Here is a 27,633-nt window from a genome sequence, read left to right as displayed (position 1 = left end):
CTGAAAAACAATTAAACGAATAATATATGATGTCTCTTTTAATTTGAAATGTTACATGTTAAATTTGTAAATTTGACATGTTTTTTCCCCAAGTAATTAGCCTCCAAAACTAAGCCTCAAATCCCTAAGGCATCATCAGGACTATAAATACAGGCTGAAGGAAGTCTCAGAACTTAGACTATAAAACATGGACTAAGTTGGACCTAATTAGACCTAATTACATGGACCATATACTTAATAAATCCAAAAAATCTGAATCAGATGTGTTATAAAAAATATTACTCCCTGTACAGTTCTTACAAATAATGAGGAACAGAGACCTGTTTTTAGTACCAGGCTGTAAAAATGGCAATTTCAACATGGGGACTTTTGGGGTTTTGGAGGCAGCCTCAAGTAGACACCCGAGGAACTGCGGTTTTTGCACTTCCTTATTGGCCTCATGTTAAAGTTGGAGGTTGCTGCTTATAGCACATACATTCAGGATACTGAATACATGTGGTGTAATGCCCCTTTAACTTTTGGCCATGAGTTTGTTTTTTAGACATTATATTTGAGCCTTTATGTCGTATTATGGGCTAACACTGAGCAGTGGTGGACAAAGTACACAGCCTCATTACTTAAGTCAATGTATAGATCCTCCTGGTCAAATATTACTCTAATACAAGTGAAAGTTGCTCTGTCAAATTATTACTTGAGTTAAAGTACTGAAGTACTTGCTTTTAAAAATACTTAAGTATTCAAAGTACTTCTTTAAAAAATCTAAAAACTTTGTATTTTCACAATACATCTGGTTACATTATGTTTATCTAGAAACCATTACTTGAAGTCTCTAAAAACTATACCATGGAATAAAAACAGCAACTAAGTTACTCCAAGCACAGACACCTTAGTTTGAAATGTTCATCTGGAATAAAACAAATGTTACGTAGCTCAACACGCTTTCTCAGGTTGGACAGTGAATGTTTGTATGTTTGAGTACAGTGGGAAACAAGGAGAACATTTAAAACATTATGTATCATTCTTCATTTCAAAAACCTCTAACACGGGCTGAAGATATGACCATGGGTGCTCAGGTGGAGAATTATCGCCATCATTACCACCTCTACATGAACTGCCTGATCTGAGTGAAAGTTGCTCTGTTTTTGCTCCACGTTCAACCGTGGAGACGCATGATATACAGGTACGACTAAACCACTGAGACAAACAGAACTACACAAACACATTTCACTGTCTTAGGGATCAGATTTCAGAAAAGAGAAGGAAATTCATGAGCTGACTTCAAAGCAAAAGTAGTGAGTAACTAGAGCATTGATAGAAAGGTAGTGGAGGAAAAAAGTACAATAATTGTCTTCTGAATGTAGTGGAGTAAAACTAATAAGTTCCCCCCAAAATAATACTGAAGTGAAGTACAGATACTCAAAAAATGTACTTAAGTACGGTACTCAACTAAATTTACTTTGTTACTGTCCACCACTGATACTGAGTTGGAAACTATTAAGAGAGAGTGGGGAACGACTTGCAGCAAAGGATAAAGGAATCAAACCTGGGCTGCCCACTGTAAGGTCAAAAGCCTCTGTACATGGGGTGATTTACCCGCTGAGATAAAGCGACTTTTTGTTTGAGAAAAAATGGAAAATACACGGTTTTGACTTGATGACATTTTAATAATCAGTTCTGTTACTACAACCTGCGTTACATATATCAATCTAACCCTTCCTGCTTCAACATCCTCCTTTTTCTTCTTGTGAATTCATCACAGTACAGGCTTGCTGCAGTACCACAATGTTTACTCTACCATCTCCAATCCACCGCATTTCAAACTGAACACACACTAAGAAAGACAAATGATTAATTATGAAGGAACGAAAAATCATGACCAGAAGGAGGTTTTTACATTATTCAAAAGGAGTATGACACAAGAGTTGGCTTGGTGGGTGAGGATCTTAAGAGATTGTGCGATAATGAAATGATAACGGTGGTGATAGAAAGCAGATTAATGCAAACACAGAATATATATATACACAATGAGATAAATTAACAGATGAAAACGGTTTAAGCATGATAACGTTCAGTCACACACAAACAAAGCAGAGTTCACAGAAAGACAGTTTCAAAGAAGGATTATTATGAAACTGAATGACATCCTTGAGGTAAGGCTTTTTAAATTTTCTAGCCCTTTAAGTTACATTGATACAAAAAAAACGGACGGAGAAACGAGCGGTTAACCACAATCATTACAAATACTGTAGCTCCAAAGTTGACAAACTTGGCCCACGTGTGCAAGAAAGAGCAAAAATCTAATCCAGGAGTGAAGAACATCACATTAAATTCCATTTTGATATCAGATGATGTAAAAAAGTATCCGTAAAGTTCGTCTTTGTGGCCAATATTCGCTTGAATTGAGTATTATTTCATGATATTTCCCTAAAATGGCACATTATAAACTCTTCACAAGGCTCAAGCTTCACAAAGTTTTTTTTTCACCCAACACCCTGATTTCCTTAAAACAGAAGAAAGCATTGACTTCATTGCACCATCGACTTCAATGTAACAGTCAAGTATCAACCAAACACAAATGTTAAACAAAGCAAAGATTGTATTCCAAAGAGAGTTATTATTAAGGATAAAAAAAAAACGTGCAAGTTTCATTTCATTAACATAACGTTGTGATGTTTGAGATTTGTTGCAGCATGTATTGTACTAGCATGAAATTAAAGCTAACAAAAAAAGCAACAGTTTTAGTTTTCTACACATTCCTTTAGTCTACATTTCTCAAGCTATGAGGCTACTTCACTGCACTAAACGCTACATGCTCTCCAGTTGGGAACAATTTCATCGCCACACTTTAAACCATCTCTTATGTACAGTTCACAGTTGTTATGTGCTTTTTTAATATTCTCGTGTTGAGGCATTTCTGCACTTTTACAAATATACAGATCCAGATCGTTTCTACGAGCACACATCCCAACTATCATTTGTGCCTCTAAAAAAAAAAAAATCCCTCATGTTCAGGTTTTAAATCTATGATATCCTTCCATACAGTGATACAAATGTGCAAGCTAATCACTGAGTAGTACCGATGTGGATGAATGGTGAGTGGAGCCCAAGCTGCCTGCAGGTCAGGCTACTTTCAAACTAATACTGAACTAAACGTGAAGAATGGAGCTGCTGTGTGCAGAAAGAAAAAAGGAAGGAAGGAAGACGTCTGAATGAAAGGAAATAGCTGCTTCATAAGAACTTCACTGCTCATTTAAATTTAAATGTTTTTCTGCGATTGAAAACGGCAGCTTGCCACCAAAAGAGGGCGCTATAGGGGAAGTTTACATCCAACCATTATCAGAGTAACCAAGAAAAGAAATGAGGGTCTGACACAGTAGGGGTTTCTGTTTCTGTAAATAATAAGTAACATGTGGAGTGTTTGTGGGTTTGAAGAGGTGGACTGTATGCAGAAAGGTTTGTTAGCAGTCGGTGGAGATTTTGGCAGAGAGGTCCTGGATGCGACGAGCGCTGCAGCTCTTACACAAGATGTGGCCGTCGAGCGGGTAACAGCCTCGGCCTTCTCCTTCAGAGGAGAGCAGGAGACCGCATTCCTGAGGAGTACAGACACTTTTAGTCACTGAAACTCAACCCACTCAAGCAGACAAATCCTGTAACTATGGGGGCACTTCAGGTCTTGCAATAGTAAACACAGGTGCGTCTCAAAAAATCTGAATGTTGTGGAAAAAGTTCAATAGTGTCCTTCAGTTATTCAAGAAAGTGGAAATGTTATAAATTCAACACTTATTAAATGAAAAGTAGAGTGCTTTTTTATTTAACTTTTATTTTAAGTTTGAGTAAATATTCAAACACCATAAATACCATGTATTACTCTCTGTTTCACTACATGCCACCACAATCATAGCGAAACCTGCTGACCTGACAGTTGTTCAGAAGACAAACACTGACACCCTCAACAAGGAGAGTAAAGGCTGATTTATACTTCTGTGTCAAATCGACAGCATAAGCAGAAGCCCACGCACATAGCTGACAAGCACCTCCTCCAAAATGTAACTACCCATAGAATCGACGTGGACGGCAAGCCCTTTCATTGGTCTGCTCGGCGGCATTGTGTAGGGGAGACGCAGATTTATAAATCAGCCTTAAGCCACAGAGGTTCCTTGCTGTAAAGGCAGACTGTTCGCAGTGCATATTAATGGAAAGATGACTGGAAGGGGAAAAGTGTGATTTGAAAAGGTACACAAGCGACAGGGATGACCACAGCCTTGAGAGGGTTGTCAAAAAGTCAGTTCGAGAACTTTGGAGAGCTTCACAAGTAGTGGACCGGGGCTGGTGTCAGTGTATCAAAGAGCCACCAAGCACTGACGTCTTCAGGAAAGGGGCTCCAACTGTTGTGTTCTTAATACTGACACACTCCTGGACCAGAGACAACATCTGAAGAGTCTTACCAGGGCTAAGCAGAAAAAAACTGGATTGTTGCTCAGTGGTCCAAATTCTTCTTTTCAGATTCAGAATCCAAGATGATAGAAGTCCAGAGTGAAGTTTCCACAGTCTGATGATTTGGAGTGCCATGTCATAAAGTAGTGTTGGTCCACTGTGTTTTATCAAGTCTAAAGTCAATGCAGCTGTCTCCTAGTAAATTATGGAGCACTACATGCCTTCATCTGCTGACAAGCTTTATAGAAATGGTGATCTCCTTATCCAGCAGGACGTAGAACCTGCCCAAAGCGCCAAAACTACAAAAACTAAATGGTTTGCTGACCATGATGCTACTGTGCTGGATTGGCAAACCAGCTCACCTTACCTGAGCCCCTCAGAAATTGATAGGATAAGGATAACCCAAAAAGACAGAAGAGCTGAAGACAGCTTTCAAAGCAAGCTTGGCTTCATACCACCTCAGTAGTGCCTCAGGCTGTTCGCCTCCATGCCACATCAATGCAGTCATTTGTTGTAAATGAGCCCTAAGTAAGTATTGGGTGTATAAAATGAACATATTCTTTTCAGAGGTAGGACATTTTTGTATTTTAGATTCTTTTCCTGGTTGATCTAGAAAAATATTCTAGCAATTTGCGATACTGGATTTCTGATTTTCATGAGCAATTAGACAAAATCATCAAAAGAAAAAAGGACATTAAATATTTCACGACATGCAATGAATATGGAATAAATGACAGATAACCTTTTGAATAATATTATTTTAAAAAAAAAACTTGTCCACCATATCCTATTTTTTGAGTTGCATGTCTGTTTGCAAAATGTAAGTTATATGGAAATTTCTAAGTCCCCAAACTGCCTACAACACAGTTGTGCTAGCTCCACTTAACACATCTGAAACTGTGGGGGACTCACCTCACAGATGTAACAGTTGACATGAAAGCTCCGGTCCAGAGCCACTATCCTCACTGTCTCCTCCTGACCCTGTTCAGGCATGATGGGCTCCCCACATACCGAACAGCGGGGTGCGTATTTCCTGTCAGGGGGGGGAACAAGCATCAGCATTTACTCTTTGTATCTAAAACAGGACCAGTTTCAGGTAAAAGGAGATGTTCTTTGACTTTCTTTATACCTGTGGAAGTCATCTATGCAGTGTATCTGGGAGGTTGCATCCACAGTGAAGGGCACCCCGTCCAGGCAGCAGTTACAGACCACACACGTGAAACAGCGAGGATGGTACGCCTTACCCATAGCCCGCAGGATTCGGTCCAGGATTGGCTTGGAGCACTTTGAACATCGCTCTAATGTACTCTGATAAAAAAAAAGGAAACACTGGGTTTGTTGTTTTGGTACATTAGTGATCATTTAACAGCAATATACACCTCTATGAACAATATTCAGGTATTCTGGTGTAACCAGCAGCTAGCTGTAAACAATGTTGAGCAACAACTTCCTTTATAGTGCGCTGCATTGTTTACAGTAAAATGAATCTAAGAAGACACTGCTTTTATTTTGGTCAGAAGCATTTCTTCAAAGAGAACACCGTCATATCTTTGTAGGGATGAAACGATACACTCAAGCCACGATTCGATTCCCGATTTTTGGTTCATGATATGATTGCCTCACGATTCTCTAATGATTTTCAAGAAAACTGGATTGAACTCAAAATTTAGATAACTATTATTTTATTTCAATTCTCAGATATGGACAGTTGCAATAAATATTTTTTCTCTTATACTTATTTGTAAACAAAGTAATCCTTTTTCAAAAAAATTCAGAACAATTATAGAGAAATGGAAAGTGAACAATTCCCAAATGAAAGTATTAAATATTAAAACAAATAAGGTAAATCTCTTTAAATTAGGGATGTAATGTGTTTCAAGTATTCTCCTTGATTGGTCTTTGGAAATGTTAACGATCAATTATCGTTTAATCACAAAAAAAAACAAAGGTTTTCCATGTAAAAAATAATGCCAAATGCATTATTTCCCCCTAAATCAAATTTTCCTTCATGACACAATGTATATTACTGATGGTAATAAACAGCTAAGTATCATATTGAGGTGTTCAAAATGTTAACATGCTGAATATCACCGTGAGGAACAGGCTGATAAATAATCTCTGTGGACGCATGGTCAGTGAGGACTCTATGACCAACATGTGGATTTACTGCAACAGGTCAACTGAACAGAATCATATTTTGGACTCACAGTGTCCAGTTTTCTGTCTGCTTGTTCTTACTGAGAATAATAAGCATGTGGTCAAACGCGGTCATGTGACAGCGGGGAGCGCAACAGGGTCAGAATCAGTTTGGCGGCAGAGAAAAAAAGCGCTCGTGGAGACCTGTCACTCAGCTGCTGCCTCTCCGCTGTGAGCAGTCAGCTGATTCACATCTAAACATGCTTTAAACTTAAAACACCTCCACTCAGCGAGTGTAATGCAGATAGCGCCTTCTACTGTTTAAAATTAATAACCTGAAACAAATTATGTTGAATCGATTTTAATCCACCCTTATTTGTATTGATTTTTTACCGGTTTGTGATATATTGTTACATCCCTATATCTTTGCATATACCCCTTGAGTAGGACATATTTGTCTGTTTCTATTGAGTCTCAGTTTCACTGTAAACAGGAAGTTACACAGAGGCTTCACTGTAGCATACCTCAGTTTTATAAACTTGTTGAACTGTTATTTAGTCATAATTAACTGGTCTTAAATTTGTCAAATAACATCATGATGCAGAGTTATCTATTCAGCCTCAGATTACCGCTGATGGTAACTGGAATGTCTTTACAGTGGACTGTGTTCTGCCTGCTTTTGCTCTCCATACATACTTTTTCCTCTGCGTATGCTAAAGCCAACACAGGAATGACTTCTCAAATGTACCACTAAGAGAAGCCATAGAATGAAGTCCATGGGCCCTTCTATAGATTCTACGTGTTCACATAGAATCTGTATGTAGATTAGGTTTGAGAGAGGAGTTGAAGCAGTATCTCTTCAGGTTGAAAGTTGACATAAAACTGAAAATCTTATAAGTTTGAATCTTTGTTGTATAGTTTTGTCTTTACTTACGATATAACAACTCTCACAGTAACTCTTCTTATCGAGGGCGTAAAACGGTTGTCCTCGCAGACGGGCGTGGCAGGTGATGCACGTGAAACACTCCACATGAAACACCTGCTCCATGGCGATACAGCCACTGCCGTCTCCGACCACGTTGTCACCACAGCGGGCACAGCGGCCTGCAAGCAGAAGAGAAAGTCCCAAGTTGTATACATCTATTTTCAAGGCAGGCTAGGCATGTCTTAAGTTGTTCATGTATTAAGTGATTGTACCAAAATAGTCCTCCACAGGGGGGTGGTTCATATCGTACACCAGCTTCTTGGTGAGCCGTTCCAACTCTTCCTCAGGCCTGGCTGATGTTAACCCCTGCTAGAAAAGAGGAGGAAACAAATCATAGGTGTGGTTTGGAACCAAAAAACCTTGAATCCAAAATGTCTCATTAAAATTCAAAGCACCAAAACAGAGTATGAAACCTGTGTCTCTACCTTGTTGGACTGATAAGTTGGATTCTGCGGAACCCCCGGGCCTACATGGTTATTTTCCATCCCTCTCTTGGACATTTGAACTTGGTTTACTCTCCCTCCTGAGCTGCTCCCCTTGTACCCCCCATCAGAGTGCATCTCCTGGGCCTGTGACCCAGCATGAGGAGGGTACCATCCCTGACTTGTCTGAGTCTGGGCAGGGGGGCGTGACACATGCTGACGAGGAGGGGGCGGGGTGTAGGCCTGTTCGGCCTGTCTCCCGGTCTGAGAGTAAGTGACGGGCTGCGCTGTCTTGACTTGGACGCTGAACCTAGGCCCGGTAGGGGTGGAAGCGGTGGTGTAGGAGGCCGGGACGGGCTGAGGGTACGGCTTAGGGGCTGAGGAAGAGGAGGAGTAGAAGTCCTGCTGGTGAGAGTTGGAGTACTGGGAGGGTTGGTGCTCATTGGGGTAAGGGGGTGATGGGTGGTATTGGCTCTGGGGATGAGGGGGGTAGCCAACGGAGGGCCGGGCCTGAGGAGGGGGTGCGCTCTGATGTGCAGGTTTATAGTGATCCCCTGAGAGGTACTTGTTGTAAGGCACATTGTCGTACAGCTGTGGGGAGTCCCAAAAGTTAGAGGCCAAATTAACACACTCATACTGAAAATTGAAGGCAAACGTTTAGTTTCAATACAGGTTTTGGTCTTACTTGTGTGCTGGAGTCCTGTGGGTGGCTGTCCAGATCAGCTAGCATGCTGGTGAGGGAGTCAATATCAGCATCTATTTTGGAGTGATAGTTCACCGGCTTTTCAGGACCACGGTGCTAAAACGAACAGGATAATATACATGTGAGCATACCAAGTGTACTTTATGAAAATATCACAAGAAATAAGCTGCACATGCCCCGTATACAGAGGCTATATTTTCCAGCCTTGACCATATACTGCAAGTCCTCCCCTCCTCTCTACTCCCCACATTTCCTGTCTGAAATTCATCGAGCATCTGCTTGAGGCTGGCTGCAGAAACACCAGAAACCACATCCACACCAATTCAGAGAAGACGATCTTTGCAGCATTAATAAACATGTTTACAGTCTGGTTCAAAAAACGGCTTGGTTCTAAGTAGCTCATTTCTTCATCGGCACACACTGTACAGGGGGCGAATTATTTTCTGACGTGACGATTCAGAAGATATTAAGATTACGAGTTTTGCCCATTTAAAGACTTGACTGACAGGCGGGAACACATAGCTGGCTAGTAGGCTCAAAGCCTGCCTCTTAGTCTTTACCTCACACTAAGGCTGTTTTCAAAACCACCTACTATACTAGCAGTATGTACTGATTTGACCAAAATTCAGTATGCAGTAAGTAGTATGTGAGCAAGAGCAAAATCTGCAGTATGCCAAAACTGCCCGGATGTGTACTGATTCAGGAGTATTTCACAGTATGCATCGGACCAGTCTGCCTCGTGTACTGTTTCCCATAATGCACAGCGCTAACATTCTGATTTTTCTTTCCTCTTCATTTTTTGACGGGGGGAACTCAGTTTTTAGGTGCTGTGAAAATCATTAAATTCCATATAAACCACTTCCTAACTTTTTCAGTCATAAGTGGATGCTAAAGAAGCAGTTTCTCTATCAGCTTGGCCGTTGTTTACTTCCACATTCCTAAACCAGAAATTCAGTGACGTCTGGCTCAGCATACTGAAACACAGATCGAACAGAACAGTCATACTACTGACTAAATTCAAACACAGTATGTAGTAGGCAGTACCTACTGACTACTACATTAGTAGGTAGTATGTAGCAGGCTGTTTCGAAAAAGCATTTCTAATATGGCTCCCGCTGATGATTGGCTTCAAAACAGCGCTCAGGAACAGATGGGTGACGTCACAGATACTACGTCCATTATTTATACACTCTATGGTTTTGAAAGACAATTTCAAGTTGCAGGAAAAAAAAAATCACTTACCATCAACTCATAGCTGTCCATGTGAGGGCTCCAGTTGCTTTCTTCTTTGGGACCATGGGCGGGGGCATAGTAGTGATCGTTAGACGAATGATGAATGGGTCCACCTTTGAGTGAGTAAACATATTAAGGACTATTGTTTTAAACAAAGACAATTAAAAAAGGATGTCTTCCTTACTTATTATGATCTACATACTTGCTACAAAAATATGCTCATATTTTCATGTATGTGAAAGCAAAGTTTAAGGGTGACTTTTTTTGAGCAATGCTATTAATGTATTGAGTGCAGGCAAAGCTACTTTTCACTCTTCTGTGACCTTCCTCAGCTCCCTCTCTTGGCTGGTGGTCTTCTCACCTGTGGGCCCGGTAGCCATGTATCTGTTGGCCATCCCGCCTCCTCCTCCTCCTCCCCCTCCATTCTGGTCATAGGGGTTATATTTTGGCCGGAAGTCAGACATCCCTTTCTTCATAGGCGCTCTGTAAATTGCTGACCCGGCAGAGTGGGACATCTGTGGGACGGCTCGCTCTGGGCTATCCAGAGTTCTCGGAGGAAGCCAGGTGGGTCCGGACATGGCAGGCTTCTGGGATCAAAAAGAGAAAACACATCAAACCGTCTCTTTAAATAAAGTATATATTTGATATAGCTTCTCATTTTCCAAACACAAAATCAGTTCTTTCCTCTGGCCTTGTTTAATGCTGTTATCCAGAATCTGCATGAAGACAGCAGCTGCTTCTGTGTGAATCTAAATCATAGGTAACCAATGGAAACTAGGGGATGCTTCATATTTTGTCTCCTATGGCAACAGGGACACACAGACTGAACAATGGACTCGTAGAGGAGGAGCAGGAAGACAGCAGCCCCACTGAAGGGATCGGGGATTTCCAGCTGGCTCGCACATTGCCCTGAAACACGTGCGAGTGTGTTTGTGAACTTCGTGACAACACACTGCATCAGCTCCTTACTCCACACTCACACTCTAGCTCTTACACAGACACACAAACAGGTGGTTACCCCCTGTATGTTTGTCCGCCACAATGGTTATTGTCTTTGGATGTTTACACACTTTTTTATGATCGATTTTCAAATGAAGCGGAGACAAAAACAGGGCAGGAAATATTGTGTAATGATATGTCTGTACACACACGGACACCTGGCTCATAACAATATATTATGTATCCTCTGCAGGGTAAATAACAACAGTGCAGCACACAGCTGAGTGGACAACGTGCTGACTTACACCTGCAGGATTCACATAAAGGTCTTGGAGATGTTTTGTGGCATAAATCAGAAAAATAAGAGAAAAATGTACTTTTTTTGTACATTTATCAGAGGGAAATGGCAAGCTGGTATTGCAAGCTTGAGCTGAGAATGTCCTGCTGGATGTTCCTGCAGAACTCTGGAGATTTGGGACACATGGAGGCAGGAGGCATAGAGCTTTGAGGGAGGAGAGCTGGTATAAGGAGACAGAGGTTTATGGAGAGGAGATAGAACCCGTGTCCCTCCTCTCTCATCATGGGCAACGTGAGATCTCTGGCCAATAAGATGGACGGGCTAACAGGACTAGCCAGGAGTCAAACGGAGTTTTCAGGAATTTAGCATGTTGTGCTTCATGGAAAAGGGGCTGCATCAGGATATTCCCGACCACAACGTCTCCATCGACGGCTTCCAGACTGTGCGGGGTGGACCGGGATAGCAGCGAGAGCACTGTGGGCCTCCGACCATGTTGTCTGTGCAGGGAGATCTCACATGTCATATTGGTAGCTGTTTAAATCCCCACTCTGACAACCCGACTACGGCGTCCAACATTCTCAACCCTGCCATAGGCAGACTCCAGACAGACCACCAGAGTGCCCTCTTCCTGATCTCCTGGGACTTCAACCATCTATTTTTCTACATAGCTTAATCTGTCTTCTGTACATAATTTTATTATCATTATTTTCATTGTATTTGTATCTTATTAATTACTTCTTCTATTAATATTATTTTACATACTTAATTATTGTGTTTAGGAGCAACTTTAATGACTGAATTTCCCCCAGGGATGAATAAAGTATTTCTATTATTGTGTGACTTACACAATGCTTAGATGGGACTGCAAGCACAGCAGCACTCAGAGTGGAGAAATTAAGAGGGCGAGCCCACTCAGATTGATTGTATGTGGGTTGTGTGGCCGTCATAAGTCCTTGTTGTAAGAGGATTATAATGATGGAAAAGGGGATGATAGAGACAAACAGGGATATGGTGATTAAACATACTGCTTAAGCATTTTACTTAGTTTTTTTTTTTACCTTTTACCTAAAAGTTGGATCCGTGTTGTGGTTAACAAGGATGGGCTTCACTGACAGGGACCACATGGAGAAAAGAGGGACCACACACCACCTCCACTTTCAAGCCCCTGTCTGAATCCGGATGAGCACACACTCAAATCCGCGGATTGCTGGGCCAGGCAATTAAACGCATCAGTTTTATCACGAAATGCAAATTATTATATCTGAATATGATTAAAAACATAAAACATGTATTTTTCATTCATCAGCTCTCACATGGACCCTCTTGCTGGACGCAATGAAGTCACAGCAACTCATGAAATGTCAAAGTTGATGACAGTCGCGACAGTGAAGCGAGAACAAAACAACAAAATCCACTTCCGGTGTGAATGAATGTCAAAATAAAACGTTTCAAATTTCAAGTAATTCTACAAAAACTCAAACTTTATGTAATTTGATCAAATAATGCAAAAAATGAAGCTAGAATTACAGCAATAGTGGAATATGTTTAAATTGCTACCAATATGACATTTTTCATGCCTTACTGCGGAATTAGGGTATGTGTATTTATTTATTTAAATATTTAACTATCACCTACAGATACTTTTTTAATGTAAAACTTCCTCTGCACTACTCACCACTTCACCATTATCATATTATTTTAACCTGTACATATTAGTAATAGGGATGGGTACCAAATTCGGTACTTTTATAGGTACCGACCGAATTCCGTCTGTACTACCGAGTACCAACTCACGTAAAATCAGAGGGAGTGGAAGAGGAGGCGAATTTCCATACTTTCGCCCTGTAATAAAGTCAGGGATTGACCGTGTGGACGTCTCTGCATCTGCACGGGAGAGCGCCAAACAGAGCCTGCACCAGACAGGCGCCCGCACTCACCGCGAGGCAGAGCTGCAGGAGGATTAAGTTGAGACGGACTCTCTCGCTCCAACTACCTGCCCTGTTTATAACCGTTCCTGTGTGCGTGAATGCCCAACAAGTGAGTTGTGTGTCCTGTTATTATAAAGAGACGGAGAACTGACTTTTTCCCGTCCGCAGGCATTCACGTGTGTTCATTGATATACTCCCGAAAGAGCAATTAGACGCCATGAGCACGTGTCAGCTAATATATCTACTCACCTATATAATCCTGTTTCTGTTCTTAAAATTAAACAAATTTGAGATTTTTTTTTTTTAAATTAACATTTATTACCACATAAACACACAAAAGTACCGAAAATTGGTACCATTGAGTATTAGTTCAAATGTGAAAGGTACCCATCCCTAATTAGTAATGCCTGCTTGTTGTTCTTTTTGTGTTTATAGTTGATATTATTATTATTATTGTTATTACTATTATTATATTTTTATTTTTATTCTTTTACAAAGAGAGCACAGCTTACCAAGTCAAATTCCTTGTGTGTCCAATCATACCTTGCCAATAAAGCTGATTCGGATTCGTGCTTTTATTTTGAAGGCACGCCTACTTTGTTTCATACAGTGCAGCTTGACATAACCATATCTAGTTAAATTCAACCCAAAAAAAAAAGAAGCTAACATGACTACAGCCAGTTAAGGTGAGTAAAAGTGAGAACAAATAATAGAAAACAGTTCCTCTGATGATTTCAGAAGCCTTGGACGGTTCCTACCTTTTAAAGTACCTTCACAGTGGCTCTCCTCTCCCATTCAGTGTCATCTACAAATAAAGAACACGTTATTAAAAGGCGAAACAGGAGAAACATAGATGTCACATTTTATTCACGTTCATTGCATTTCCTCATTTACAACAGAATGCAGAGAAACATTAACGTGTCCTAAATGAATAAGCAGACAACACGCACAGTCCTCCGTCCAAATGCGTCCTCTGAGCGTCCAATGTGGGTAAAACATTCCACTTTAGTTATAAAATAACACATAATGAGGGATAATTAGCGACAATTAACTTTGCTCACAGTCTTGTTTACGTGTTTGTTAGCCTCGTGCCTTGCCTCCAGGCTAACTTCCATCTAACACAGCCGAGAAGGAAACAATGAAATAATAACCGACACCTACCGCCCGACACGAGCAACACAAACACGATCAACACCTCCGTTCAAACCTTCAAAGGCCAGAGAAAGTTATCCCGAAATAACTTTCTTCTAGCTTTAGCGTCGTTAACCTACTTTGTGACGGATCCTGAGGCCTGTAGCAGGAGCAGCAGATCCGCACTGCATTCCCGATGTGTGACGTAGCTGCTGCTGCTGCTGCTGTAGCTGCTGCTCTGTGTCTGTGAGAGGAGAGAGGAGAGGAGGAGGAGAGGAGGGGGTCTGTCACATGAAGCTCTACATTCAAACAGAAAATTAATCCACAGAATGACAAATACACTGTTAACCTGTAGGCAAGGCAAGGCAAGGCAGCTTTATTTGTATAGCGCATTTCATACACGAGGGCAACTCAATGTGCTTTACATTAACACATTAAAAGCATTGGAGACATTCAGACAGGCATAAAATAACACAATTAAAATGACAAATATGATAAAACAGAAAAGAAAAGGAAAATTAGAAATATATTAAAAATTACATTAAAATTTTAATTTAAAGTGGGTTAAAATAATCTAAGATAGGAAGGCAGTGGCAAATAAAAAAGTCTTAGTCTTTGATTTAAAAGAGGTGAGAGTTGGAGCAGACCTACAGCTTTCAGGGAGTGTGTTCCAGATATATGGTGCATAATGACTAAACGTAGGTGATTATTCCACACCCTACAAATAGCAAAAAATCTAATTAGGAAACGGATTTTTTAACGAGTTTTGATCTTCTATTTCAAATGTTTTTATTGGATTTTTTCAAGCAATTACAGGTTATACATTAAGCAAACATTTGCAACCCACCCGCCCCACCCCCCTGGGAGACTGGACAACAAACCAAGAGTAAAAAAGGATAAATAACCAATTACATGAGTAGATAACAGCAAAAAAAAATAAAAAATATATATATATAATAATAGAGATAATGATAATAATGATATGTATACACATACATGCACACACATATATATAAAATGAATCACAAAAGGAAATTAAGCAAAATACAAGACAAACATACTAAAATACAAAAATAAAATAAAATATCTACAATTTACTAAAAAGTCAGGATTCTACAGCAATTCTGCGTGATTATGGCCAGCTGCTACAGGCTTTAAATTACAGTTCATGTAGTGTAAACGTTATTATAATAGTCCAGGAATGGTTTCCATATGTTATGGAATTTATTAACTGAACCCTGAGTGGTGTATCTGAGCTTTTCCAGCTTCAAATGGCTCATTACCTCCTCAACCCAGCGGCTGTGCATAGGGGAGGAGCTAGATTTCCAATTAAATAGAATTAGACGTCTTGCCAAAAGTGACGAGAAGGCAACAGCGTGGACCTGAGCTTGTGTGAGATTCAGATCTCTCTGAGCAACGCCAAAAACTGCCAAAGTCAGCTCTGGGTCTATGGCTCTGTCACACATGTACGAAAGTGTTTCAAAGACCTTAGCCCAGAATTGCCTCAGATTTGGGCATGTCCAAAATGAGTGGATAAGGGTATGAGTTTTGGTCTTCATTATAAAGTCTTTATGCAAATGTTTTGGCAGTGTGAATTACTGACACATTTCTGGAATTCAATTCACCGATTCAGAGAACCAGTTTTACAAGTGAAACTTGATCAGAAAGTTGGGGCTGAAGACAGTAAGGACAACAAGAAAGTAAGGATAACAAGACAGTAAGGACAACAAGAAAGTAAGGACAACAAGACAGTAAGGACAACAAGAAAGTAAGGATAACAAGGCAGTAAGGACAACAAGACAGTAAGGACAACAAGAAAGTAAGGACAACAAGACAGTAAGGACAACAAGAAAGTAAGGACAACAAGACAGTAAGGACAACAAGAAAGTAAGGACAACAAGACAGTAAGGACAACAAGAAAGTAAGGATAACAAGGCAGTAAGGACAACAAGACAGTAAGGACAACAAGAAAGTAAGGACAACAAGAAAGTAAGGACAACAAGACAGTAAGGACAACAAGAAAGTAAGGACAACAAGACAGTAAGGACAACAAGAAAGTAAGGATAACAAGGCAGTAAGGACAACAAGACAGTAAGGACAACAAAACAGGAAAGACACAACAAGACAGTAAGGACAACAAGAAAGTAAGGATAACAAGACAGTAAGGACAACAAGAAAGTAAGGACAACAAGACAGTAAGGACAACAAGAAAGTAAGGATAACAAGGCAGTAAGGACAACAAGGCAGTAAGGACAACAAGACAGTAAGGACACAACAAGACAGTAAGGACACAACAAGACAGTAAGGACACAACAAGACAGTATGGACAACAAGACAGTAAGGACACAACAAGACAGTATATTTTGACATATACCATGTTCTTAACCTTATATATTGATTGTGGGGTGGGTTTGGGGGTCTGGGCTGGGGTTTGGATTAGGATGGGGGTGGGGGGGGTCTTCTTAATTTTTTTAGGAGTTTAATTTATTCTATTTTTATCTTTTTTTTTATGTACAGCACTTTGTGTTACAATAGAATTGTATGAAAAGCACTTTGGAAATAAAGTCTGATTAACTGATTGACAAATAATGCCAACTTCAGATAACACAGATGTACATAATTATTTTCATTTAACATTAGCAAACTTCTATTAAATCTTTATTTATGTTTATTGGAATATTCCATTTTGAGTTTTTTGTACCAAGTTGTTTACCACCCTGCAAGCAGCCCTGAATATGGAGGTCAAGTGCCTTCTTTATTATTCTGTGGTACATGAGATTTGGGTCAACTGTCTCTCTCCTTGTTACCCCTCACCCTCTATTTTCTCATTCCTTCAGCTCCACCCAGCACCATGTTGGAGGCCTTCAGCTTTCTCTGAGGCTCTTCTTCAAAGGAAGGGTTTCATAACTTGATTATTTATTTAATCTCTTATTCTCTCTGCCAATAGATGGACAAACAAGCGAGGCTGCTCCCTGGGATATCCCCGCTTCCTCCTCCTCCTCCTCCACGCTGCTGTTTGCCCTTATATGTCCAAAGAGCTCTGCAATCACAGGAAGAGGCAGTTTGAGCTGATCTGTTATTGTTACTGGAGACAACAACACTTTGGCACCAACTTGGGGGTTTGAAGTCAAAGCATGTCCTCAGCTCGTACATTATCAGATAAACAATACGGCTCTGTCCAGGCAACCAGGAAACCACAAAACGTGGGGAATCCCCGCTTTTGTTCAGTTTGACAAGGAGTGACAGTTTGATTAATAGATGTTGAAATGAACACTTACTACTGAAAAAAAAGATTAGAAACTATGTTAGAATCGCAGACAGCTAATCAGAGTCCCAAATTGAATGCTCAAAAGTACCAGCTCTGCACTTTTGAAGAAGGGTTACTGGGTTGCTAATGATGATAGGTTAAGATGCAGGAAGTCACAAGGAGCGCTGCCAACTCCTGCCAACGGGATGGACTCAATGGCTTCCGCCCATTTTTGAACCTGTTTAGTAATGTTCTCACTTTTCCTCACTCACCCTCCCCCCATCCGTTTCTCTAACAAAGCCTGGAAGTAGCCGAGACCTACATCTCCCACTCTGTTTTCTTAATCCTTGTTTTCCTTTATGTTTTTTTCCTTTTTTTTAATTTTACAAAGCAACAATTGATCCGGCCTCTTCCAAACAAATAGAAGCACAAGGACACGCACACGAGCTCGACACCACATGCAAACACTCAGCTTCCGATTCCAATTTTCAAAGGGTGTATATCCAAACATGGTCATCGTGCCTGTTTTTTTATGTCATGTTTAGTGCTTTTTTTAGTACATTGATATTACAAAAGTTGCAGGTCAAAGTTTAACCTCCTGGGTTGAAGCAAGGCCATACAGTTTATTATGTTTAGAAGTTACTCCTCTCTCTTCTGCAGGCACTGTAAAAAATAATAACAAAGCTCTTATGGCTAATTATATAATAAAACCAACATTTATTTATTTTTTAACTTAGTTTTTATTCACTTTTCTCATCAACAGTACAATGTGAAAAATATGTCTTTATTTTTTTTTCTTTTTCCAGCTGTATAGTTACATTCGGACATTATGACAGAATTAGATAACACAAATTCAATAAAGCAAAATGTCCACTCCAGAGAATATAGATGCAAACAATAATACACACAGACAAACAAGTATAAGAATACATTTTCATAAAAGTAAAGGAGAAATGAAAATCATAATTAAATATTGCAATCATGAAGAAATAAATTCTAATCTATATATATCACGTGTCAAAGTACAGGTGCAAAGTCGAAACCCAGGAAAAAATAAGGCATGATCTTGGTCTGCGCCTAAATCAAACATCACTCTCTATTGCATTAGTAGAGCCAGTACAGGTCTCCATCTTGACAAACTAACATTTTAAAGCACTTTACAAAACATGAAAGCCCAACAGGACATTACACAACATTTTTTGAAAAAAACAGGAAGACAAAATAAAAGAGGAACAAATTATTTCACAGGGCTGAAATAAAATAGTTAAAGAGGAACAATGTAGAACAATGGTTGGATGAAGAAGCAATAAGTAGATAGACAAAGCCTCCATGTTAAAATGTTACAATGCTATGATGTTACATTTTTGTAAAGCAGATGGTTGTTTTTCTAAAGCCATGTTCATTTTAGTACAACACAAGGATCTAACTGGATCAAACCATGGATGAAACAAACATTACAAAGCTGTCTTCCATAAAATTATGTGGTACTGATCCCTGTAATAAAACACATGCAGATCCTGAAAGCCACAAGTATAAATTATGTATTTTTGGTATTATCTATTGTGGCTGTGTAATGGCAAGAGTCTGGAAATGTGACGCATGTTACAATAAGGGGGTTATTATTCCAAATTTTACAATATGTTGAAATATAAGTCAATATTAAAGGAACATTGAGCGGATCATTGCACTAAATTGTATGTAGTCTGTGAAAAAACAAGCTAACGTTGCCTTAACACAGTAAAACAATATTATCTGCATGTTAAAGCTGCTGTTGGTATTCGGGATATGAACATCAGTTCGGAGAGAGATTTTGAATGTCAACACTACCCCTCCCCTCTCTGCTCCCGTAACCCCGCCCACAAAAGATGGCTGTGCGCGTTCTATGAGGAAGTAGTGGCTTCCCAGCTAATCAGGGCGACGCAGTGGGGCCGCCACTCGACCAATCAGAATGGAGGGTTGGGGAGTAGCTATGATTGATCCGTGATAACAGGAACGAGGGGAATAATAACATTGCTTTATACATAGGCACTGGAAAACACAGAGATTTCGCGATAGTCTCAAATTACTTCACTTACAGATGAGTACCGATGGGTATTATGAACTTTTCTCCAAACCCAGCAGAAAAAAAGTAACGTTTTTTACACCATTCCTACCAACAGCAGCTTTAAATGTAGTTTGAGGTTTAAGACTGATAGGCCCTTTCAAATGCAGTCGACAAAAGCATTCTACTTTCCCTGTGGAGGATGGATAAGGCACATGATTCGCCCAACATATCCTGAAATTAATTGCTTGCTAATTCAGATGCGATGGAGGACTCTTAAGTGTCCAAGTAATACACTGTTATATATAATATGGTTACTGTTTGGAATGGTGAGGAATACAAATGTCTAAAAAAAGAAAGACACTTTGATTCTTGAAATTATCTTTCTAACCATTGTGCTAGTGATTTTGTTATGTGATGTTAGCCACCCAACTACCGTTTGTTAGGTGACAACATAGACTGTATAGATAATGGACATAGTATCTATGACGTCACCCATCTGTTTCTGAAGCGCTGTTTTGAGGCCAATGGTCGGCGGGAGCTATGTTGGAAATGTTGAACTCAACATAACTGCAGTCCAGCTAGTGTGAGGTAAAGAGGCTGGCTTTGAGCCTCCTAGTCAACAGAGTGTTCCCGTCTGTCAATCAAGTCAGCTGTGCCTCTCATAATGGATAACTCATAATCTTAATATCTTCAAAATTGCTGCGTTAGAAACAAAATTCACCCCCGTACAGTGTGTGCCGATCAAGAAAAGAGCTATCCAGACTACACTCCTCTTTTGTTCCAGTCTGTAAACATGTTTATTTCTGCTTTTTTGAATTTGTGTGTATGTGGTTTCTGGTATTTCCGGAGCCAGCCTCAAGCGGATCCTTGATGAACTGCAGTTTTTAACATTTCCGCATTGGCTTTAATTCTCGCAGCCGGAGGTTGCTGCTTGGGTGACAACAGTGGCGCTATGTGACCCAAGGGAAAGGGGGGTAACAGCTAATGATGTAGACTGGGTCCTTTGAGGCATGCTACCCTTGAATTTGGACACTGCTAACATTTTCTTACACCCTGTTATATGGCGGGATTGAATGTCCAACTTTCATTCTTTTGATCCTTTCGCCTTTAGATTAAAAGTGAGTTATTCAATATTTATAGAAAACCAGAATTCTGAAGAGAAAATAATTTCTATCAGCTAGAGATTAAAGGGTAATTGTGGTGCAACAATGACATCAATATTTTTTCTCTCTCCGTGGAAATTTTTGCTCAATTCTAGATAAGGAATTCAGATATTTTTTTTTATACTGTGGCTGAATTGAGCACGGCACAAAATCAGTAAATTCAAACCAAATTCCTCTCCTCATTGGGATCTCCCCTTGTATCATCCTTAACAACCCTGTGTCAACCTTGAGGATTTCTCTTCTCTTTCTTCAAACTATCCTTCTGTGAAACACTTTGATGTGAAGGAAGCACAGTTCATAGTTCCCTGTTGCGGTGCCTCAATTAGCTGTTCAACTCCTGTTTCTCTGTGAACCCGAGGCAGCTCTGACAGTGAGGTAACTTTCCGCTTGTTTTTGAGATATTCATGACCTCGTGGCCCTTTCCCCTCGCTCCATTACCCACACCCCCACACCCCCATTCTCCAATCCTCCTCCCTTGTCTCCTGCTCACTTATTATTGACGGATGTCCTGCGCAGGCGTTTTCATCCATGAGTCTGGGCAGCTTTGCAGGATGCATTTACAAGTGTGTGTGTGGCATTGTGTGTGTGTGTGTGTGTGTGGGCTAGTTCCTGCACATCTGTCGGCTTCGTTTCTCCCTCACTCTGGGCGGGGTGAAGGTTGTTTTTCACCACCATGCAGGAGAAGGTGTCTCCCTTCTACAACGATCAATTTGCTTCCTTCCTTTTCTGGGCTCATAACATGACGCCTCTGCTCTCAGGCAGCAGGCCAGAAGCTTCCGGACACTGTTGTGGAGCGATTATTGATGCCCATTTTACCTGAAGTGGCCAACTCAGCAGTGTCACAGTTTCCAACTGAAAAATATTGCTTTTTGTATTACAAAAAAAAATGGCAAAAAAGTGCCCTGATGGTCAAAACACACACTCACACAAAAGCAACATTTCACTAAACATAAAAAAAAACATTCACAAAACATGACAATATGCAACAGAGCAAAGGGGCCAATGACACATTTTCAGCAAGCATAAAATAATTTCAAAAATCAGATGAAAGTTTGCACAAAAAATTTAAGTTTTACACAACACATCAACATTTTGCCGAACACTTAATTGAAAAAACAAAAAAAAAGTTTCAAAAAACATTTTGCAAAAAAAAAAAGGACAAATGATGCCGACCTTTCACCAACATTTCACAGCAACTTTTTACAGAACAAAACAATCGATTACATTTCATCAAAATACATTGTTTACAAAACATGACAACATTTCACAAACACAACTTGCTGTCTCTTACTTGTGTTGTCTATTCATTGTGTGCATCTGTTGCTCAGTCTGTATGTTGCTTCATTTGAATTGTATGCAGCTAGTTTAATGATTGATAGTCTCTGTCGAATGCAAATGTGTACAGCACTGTTAAATATTGTCCTGTTTTATCTGCTTGTGTCTTCCTTAACATTTCCTTATTGCTGCTTCCTGATTGTCTTGCTCCATGTATTTTATGTCCATGGCCACTATCTCAAAGATGGTCATATCCTGTCCATGTGTAGCTTTTAGTCATTTAATCATATGGTGCTATTTGTACTTTTCTTTTTTCTTTTTTCTTTTCCTTTTTTCTTTTTCTTCTTTTTTCTTTTTCTTCTTTTCTTTTATCTTCTATTTTCTTTTTTTTTTTCCTTTTTGCTTCTTTTCTTCTTTTCTTCTTTTTTCTTTTTTCTTTTTTCTTTTCTTTTTTCTTTTTAACATCTGACAAGGGACTACGGATTTAAACTAGCCTTTTGGCTAATTCTTGCATATTTACAGAAGTGTTAATTAATGCATGGTCATTTTAAATGAAAAATAAAAACAAAAACAAAAAATAAATAAAAATGTTTTTAACAAAACAAAACCATATTTCAAAATGTTACATTTTCCCAATTACGTTGACATTTCATACAACACAATGCAATTCATACAAAGATATTACTCAAAATACATTTCTCACAATACAACATTTTGCAGACACAACAACACAGCAACAATATTGCAGGGGGTGATAATGACTTGGTATCTTTAGGTAACTAAGGTCAAAACTTGGTTAAAACCTCCCTTGATTGAAGATAGGATCTCAATAATGAGTGCACAGCTTGTTTATCCAACAATAAGCTGCTCTTCCAGCTTCCCCTCACACCATTTCCTCTGTCCTGGAGAGGGCTGAAGGGGAGGAAAGCGTTGGTGGGGGAAGTCTGAAGGTTTACCCCTGGACAGCCAGGCACGTACCGCATCTCCCCGAGGGTCCTCATATATATTTTCTCAGTGTGGCATAAAAACACACTATGCTTTCCTGCCATTACTTTGCTCAGAGCTATGGGGGTTTACAAAAACTAATAGGCCACTAAAAATACCTGGAGCCCGGGGCCTGGGCTAGGGCCTTTCCTGCGCTGCTTCCAGTGTACGCGTGGGCCATTGAGGAAAGAGGAAACGAGCAGCGTTGGTTGTATGGGGGCTTCCTGCGCGACGTTATAAAGAGTCCCCTCCCTTCAGGCTCTCCTCATAGTGCTCAGAAGAATCAGAGGAGGCTGTGGATGAGATTCTGCTTTACATCTCTGTAGACTGAGTCGAGGGGGTTTGAAGTCAGCGAGGTGAACGCAATATCTCGTCCCTGCTGGTCGGGGTAAGTTGGAGTGTAGTATTTCAAACTTTGATGCAAGTTTTTAGCAGATGTTGATTTTGTCCTTTTTTGATTAATGCTCAAAAGTTAAGTTTAAACTTAGTTGTTGTCTGATGACTATCTCCATACATTTTGTTTTAACTGCTTAAAAATGGCTAGGTTTTAATTTCCAATACCTTTAATGATTATGAAGTAGATAATTCTTATGTTCTCCAATGCAGGTACGAGTAGGGAGCTGGTCTCACCTAACAGATGTGTCTGGGACACTCCTGTTTATTTATTCTATAAGTTACACACACTTAGGTAAGTCATTGTTGTGCATCATTATCAAACTTCAATTCAAGCATGGCTGGGTTGTTTCATTCATTCCTATAACACCCATCCTACAGATTCAGATGATGGAAGTAATTGAGGGATACCGTGCAGACCGAGTGCAAGAGATGAGGGCTTCTACCCCGCCTGAAGGATACGTGAAAGAGTTCACCCGCCACTCCAACGACGTGCTACTCAACCTGAATGAACTCCGGCACCGCAACGTCCTGACTGACACCACCCTGGTCGTGGGGAACGTACACCTGCGGGCACACTGTGCTGTGCTTGTGGCCTGCAGGTTGGTGAAAAAGCAAATACATCACATAATAGTCCCAATGAGGAGACTTTAAATGTTCTCTTATTGGTGTATTTCTTGATTTCACTTCAATAGACTTCATTTGTCCTCTCCTTTATTTCTCTTATTCAAACCACAGAAATGGATCCATAAATATCTATTTTTGTCCCTCTTTCCTTTCAGTGGGTTCTTCTACTCGCTGTACTCCCGCCGCGTGCTTCTTCAGGGGCGTGGTAGCAGCGGGGAGCAGCTCGTATCTGTGTCCCTCCCCAACACCTTGGACCCCTCCAGTGTCTCCCTGCTGCTTGACTTCATGTACACTTCTCGCCTCCCTCTGACTCCAAGCACTGTCCCAGGAGTGCTCTCTGTGGCAACCTACCTGCAGATGGACCACGTGGCTGAGACCTGCAGGGACTTCATGCAGCTGCACTGGTGAGAAAAAAGACAAGACACAAATGCAGATGTTATTTGTGCGGTCCTGTCTGTTTCTTCTTGGAAGGTTGAAAGTGTCTTTGTCTTACAGTAGGGAGAATTTGAGTGCTAGACACCCACATCTGGAGCTGGACTCCAGGGTGTCTGTAGCCTCTGTAGCCCCCAAAGGAGGGGACCTCCCAAATCCAGGACCCCTGAGAATCCCCTCAACAGCAGTAGCAACAAGGTAAGAGGTTGTTTTTTTTCTCTGAAGTTATTATACGAGCCTCTCCTGCCCTGCTTCGTGTGTTTGTTTAGCTCATTACAGAACTTCCTTTGTTTCTTCCACAGCTTCCCTGCGGATGTCGGGGGCTCTCTGAAGCCAGGGGCTTTCCCAACCTGCCAGCCTGGGTCAAACATGCTGAAAGGAGAGCCTGAGTCACCCCTCGTGGGCACCCCAACTCCATCTCCAGACAGTCCTGCCCGCTCCAGCTGCCAGCCAAACTCCCCCGCAGAATCCAACACCTGCAAGAAAAACCTTGCGGTGAGTTTAAAGTCGAATCAGTCGATTGAAAATATCAAAATCGTTTGTGATGCTGCAAACAGCCACTATACCTTTTATTGGCATTTGAATTAACTGGGTTTGTTGCTTTTTTTCAGACTGACATCAAAGCCACACCAGACCCAAAGGCCTGCAACTGGAAGAAATACAAGTACATCGTTCTCAACCCGCTTTGCGCTTCCACCACTGTGAAGGAGGAGGAGGTGGAGGAAGCACAGAGTCGCTCACCACCCATGGGCTCGACACCCAAAGATGCAAAGACAGAGGCGTGGTCTGGAGAAGTGCCTGGTCAGATTGATAGGTAAACAAATGAGAAATATGAAACTAGGAAGAAAAGTAAAACAGATAAAATGTGTTTGCAGATTTATTGATATGCATCTTGTTTTGTTAGACAGGGGCAGGCCTCCTGCTACGAGGGTTCTGGCCGAGCCCCTCCCCTCGGGCCACTCCCCTCTGTGCCACCGCCTCAAAATGAAGGAGCAGGTATAAACCAATCCTCTTTTATATTTACAACAATTAACCTTTAACCACACTATGTCCTATTAAAAGTTTCTTATTTGCTTCCTTAGTCTCCCCCTGCACCATTTTCCCAAATCTTCACCCATCTGACCCTGAAGCTGCCCGCCACAGCCAACATGCAATCAAGCATGAGAACTTCTACGTTCCCTACTGCTATTCTGGAAACCTCCAGGCAACCAAGACAGTCTGCTCAGGTACAGCTTTACAAAAATCTTTCACTATTCTCTTTCTGTAATCAAAACCAAAACTTAACCAAGACTCTTCCCCCTGCAAGGTGACAAACCATATCGCTGTAACGTGTGCGGCGCCCAGTTCAACCGTCCAGCCAACCTGAAGACTCACTCCCGTATTCATTCAGGAGAGAAACCGTACCGCTGTGACACCTGCGGAGCTCGATTTGTGCAGGTGAGAGTTGACTCTGTGTATGAATGCCTGAAAGATTTTATGAGTGCAAGCCTTCATCAAACAGGTATCAGTCGTGCAAGAGTACAAATGTTTTTATCTTGCCATAAAATCATCCTTCATTGCTCGTAAGGAAGAATAAATGGGAAAAACTCTCTCTTAAAAGCTATAAAAGAAGCCACATTCAAGCTACATTTTTTTTGGTGTTAGGTTGCCCATCTGAGGGCTCACGTCCTGATCCACACCGGGGAGAAACCGTACCCCTGCCACACCTGTGGGACCCGCTTCCGCCACCTGCAGACCTTGAAAAGCCACCTGCGCATCCATACCGGGGAGAAACCTTACACGGTGAGTGAGTCACTGACCAATGAAAACACAGCATGCAGCACAATCTAAATTGTAACTCCTTGTTCGATTAGTGGACCTCTTGTGTTTTTCAGTGTGAGAAGTGCGACCTCCACTTCCGCCACAAGAGCCAGCTCCGCCTGCACCTGAGGCAGAAACATGGAGCTGTCACCAACACCAAGATCCGCTACAAGATCCTGACTGAGCCCTACCAGGCTCTGCTGCAGGCCTGCTGAAGAGGGCTGACCTTTGACCTTTTAATCTGCATCGAAGAAATCGGACTGAAGAGACAAATTTGAAATCTGGCGAATAATTACCTTTCACAATTTCAATTATTTTACAGCGTGGGTGTGTGGGCAGTGGGAGGTGACCAGTCAGAGACGAGTGAAGGAAGAGATGCACACTTTCACATTTCATTTAGCATCAACATGTTATGTTTGAAGGGTGGTTTGGAGTTCAAAGCTAAAGATTTGAAAGTTGTCACTCTGGGTGGCTTTTCTGAGAAGAAGATGATAAGAAAGTGTTTGTGAAGGTCTGTGAAGAGATTGAATGAAAGGAACAAGATGTAAAGAAGAAAGTGAAAAAATGGGGATGTGTGAAAACTGGATTTTGAAGAAGTATGTGGATGATTAGATGGAAGACAAAGCAAGTTTTTTGAAGGATCGTTTTGAAGTTTTGAAGTTAAGTTTCTGCAGTTATCTTCATAAATGTGTATTTAACTCATATTTAACTTAACCTTTAGGCCTGGGGCCTGTGTGGTCTTGAGAGAAAGCATAAAGTTTATTCTTATACAGTCCAGGCAGGCAAAGGACTTAGCTCTCTTTTAGTGAAGTTGAAATATGAAATGATATATAGTTTTCTGAGAAGAGCGAATAAATTATGATGACTGTAAGCGATTGGGTTAAAGATACTGACTTTACATTTGAATGTAAGTGTTAATTTGCTGGACAAAGATGGTTTTGTACAACTTCATTAAATCTTTTTTGTACCACTTGATCTTTGATGTTCAGTGTGTCATTTATATCATGCTTTAGTTTGACGTATGATTGCTGAAAGAATTTGGACCACATCTCAAAATAAGAAATCTTACTAACATTAAAAAGCTGCAGAAGAAGTGCTGAGCAGAACAAATCTTTTCTTTCAGCCCTCGATGTGGAGCTAACTCTGCCACACTTCCCTCCTTCAGCCTCTCTCCTCCCTGGACTTCCTTCCTCTCATTACTCCACTCCTTCCCCCCATGAATCACGTCTTCTTCATTTTCCACATTCTGTTTTTTGTTTTGTTTTTCTTCTGCTTCTTTTGTGGAAACAATGAAGCCGTGGGCACCTGCTTCCTCCAGGTTCCCTAACGCTGGGTACTCCTCACACGACTGGGCGACAGCACGTGTGTGAGCCTGCCGGTGTTTCCTGGAGGTGAGGAGGTCGGCCGTGGAGGGGCTGCAGTGCAGACTCCTGCTGAACTCTCCCACCATAAGCGGAGC

At 40.9% G+C, this 27,633-nt stretch overlaps 2 protein-coding genes across 7 annotated transcripts; one reads left to right on the top strand and one right to left on the bottom strand.

Moving 5' to 3' along the window:
* Positions 1–1,643: 1,643 nt before the first annotated feature.
* trip6 (thyroid hormone receptor interactor 6) lies at positions 1,644–14,483 on the bottom strand. 6 transcript variants are annotated; one of them, XM_034676274.1, is made up of 11 exons: positions 14,350–14,483; positions 13,837–13,883; positions 10,275–10,500; positions 9,923–10,026; positions 8,663–8,776; positions 7,981–8,568; positions 7,768–7,864; positions 7,505–7,674; positions 5,564–5,742; positions 5,347–5,467; positions 1,644–3,590 (listed from the first exon to the last, which is right to left on the bottom strand). In XM_034676274.1, the coding sequence occupies exons 3-11, from the start codon at positions 10,489–10,491 to the stop codon at positions 3,459–3,461; spliced, it is 1,722 nt and encodes a 573-aa protein (XP_034532165.1). In that variant the 5' UTR covers positions 10,492–10,500; positions 13,837–13,883; positions 14,350–14,483; the 3' UTR covers positions 1,644–3,458. The 6 variants fall into 6 exon arrangements, with proteins under 6 accessions (XP_034532165.1, XP_034532171.1, XP_034532169.1 ...); XM_034676280.1 differs by having other exon boundaries at positions 7,768–7,861; XM_034676278.1 differs by having other exon boundaries at positions 10,275–10,497.
* An 8,694-nt stretch (positions 14,484–23,177) lies between these two features.
* bcl6b (BCL6B transcription repressor) lies at positions 23,178–27,149 on the top strand. The gene is made up of 12 exons (XM_034676394.1): positions 23,178–23,310; positions 23,529–23,610; positions 23,697–23,917; positions 24,098–24,346; positions 24,438–24,572; positions 24,677–24,869; positions 24,986–25,188; positions 25,279–25,370; positions 25,457–25,600; positions 25,681–25,811; positions 26,019–26,156; positions 26,249–27,149. Exons 3-12 carry the CDS (start codon positions 23,703–23,705, stop codon positions 26,387–26,389), a joined length of 1,641 nt encoding a protein of 546 aa, XP_034532285.1. The 5' UTR covers positions 23,178–23,310; positions 23,529–23,610; positions 23,697–23,702; the 3' UTR covers positions 26,390–27,149.
* Positions 27,150–27,633: the final 484 nt, after the last annotated feature.

Source organism: Notolabrus celidotus, chromosome 23 (assembly GCF_009762535.1).
Source record: "Notolabrus celidotus isolate fNotCel1 chromosome 23, fNotCel1.pri, whole genome shotgun sequence".
NCBI classification, from domain to species: domain Eukaryota; kingdom Metazoa; phylum Chordata; class Actinopteri; order Labriformes; family Labridae; genus Notolabrus; species Notolabrus celidotus.
The sequence above is the reverse complement of the archived record's forward strand: the minus strand, read 5'-3'. Positions and strand labels throughout refer to the sequence as shown.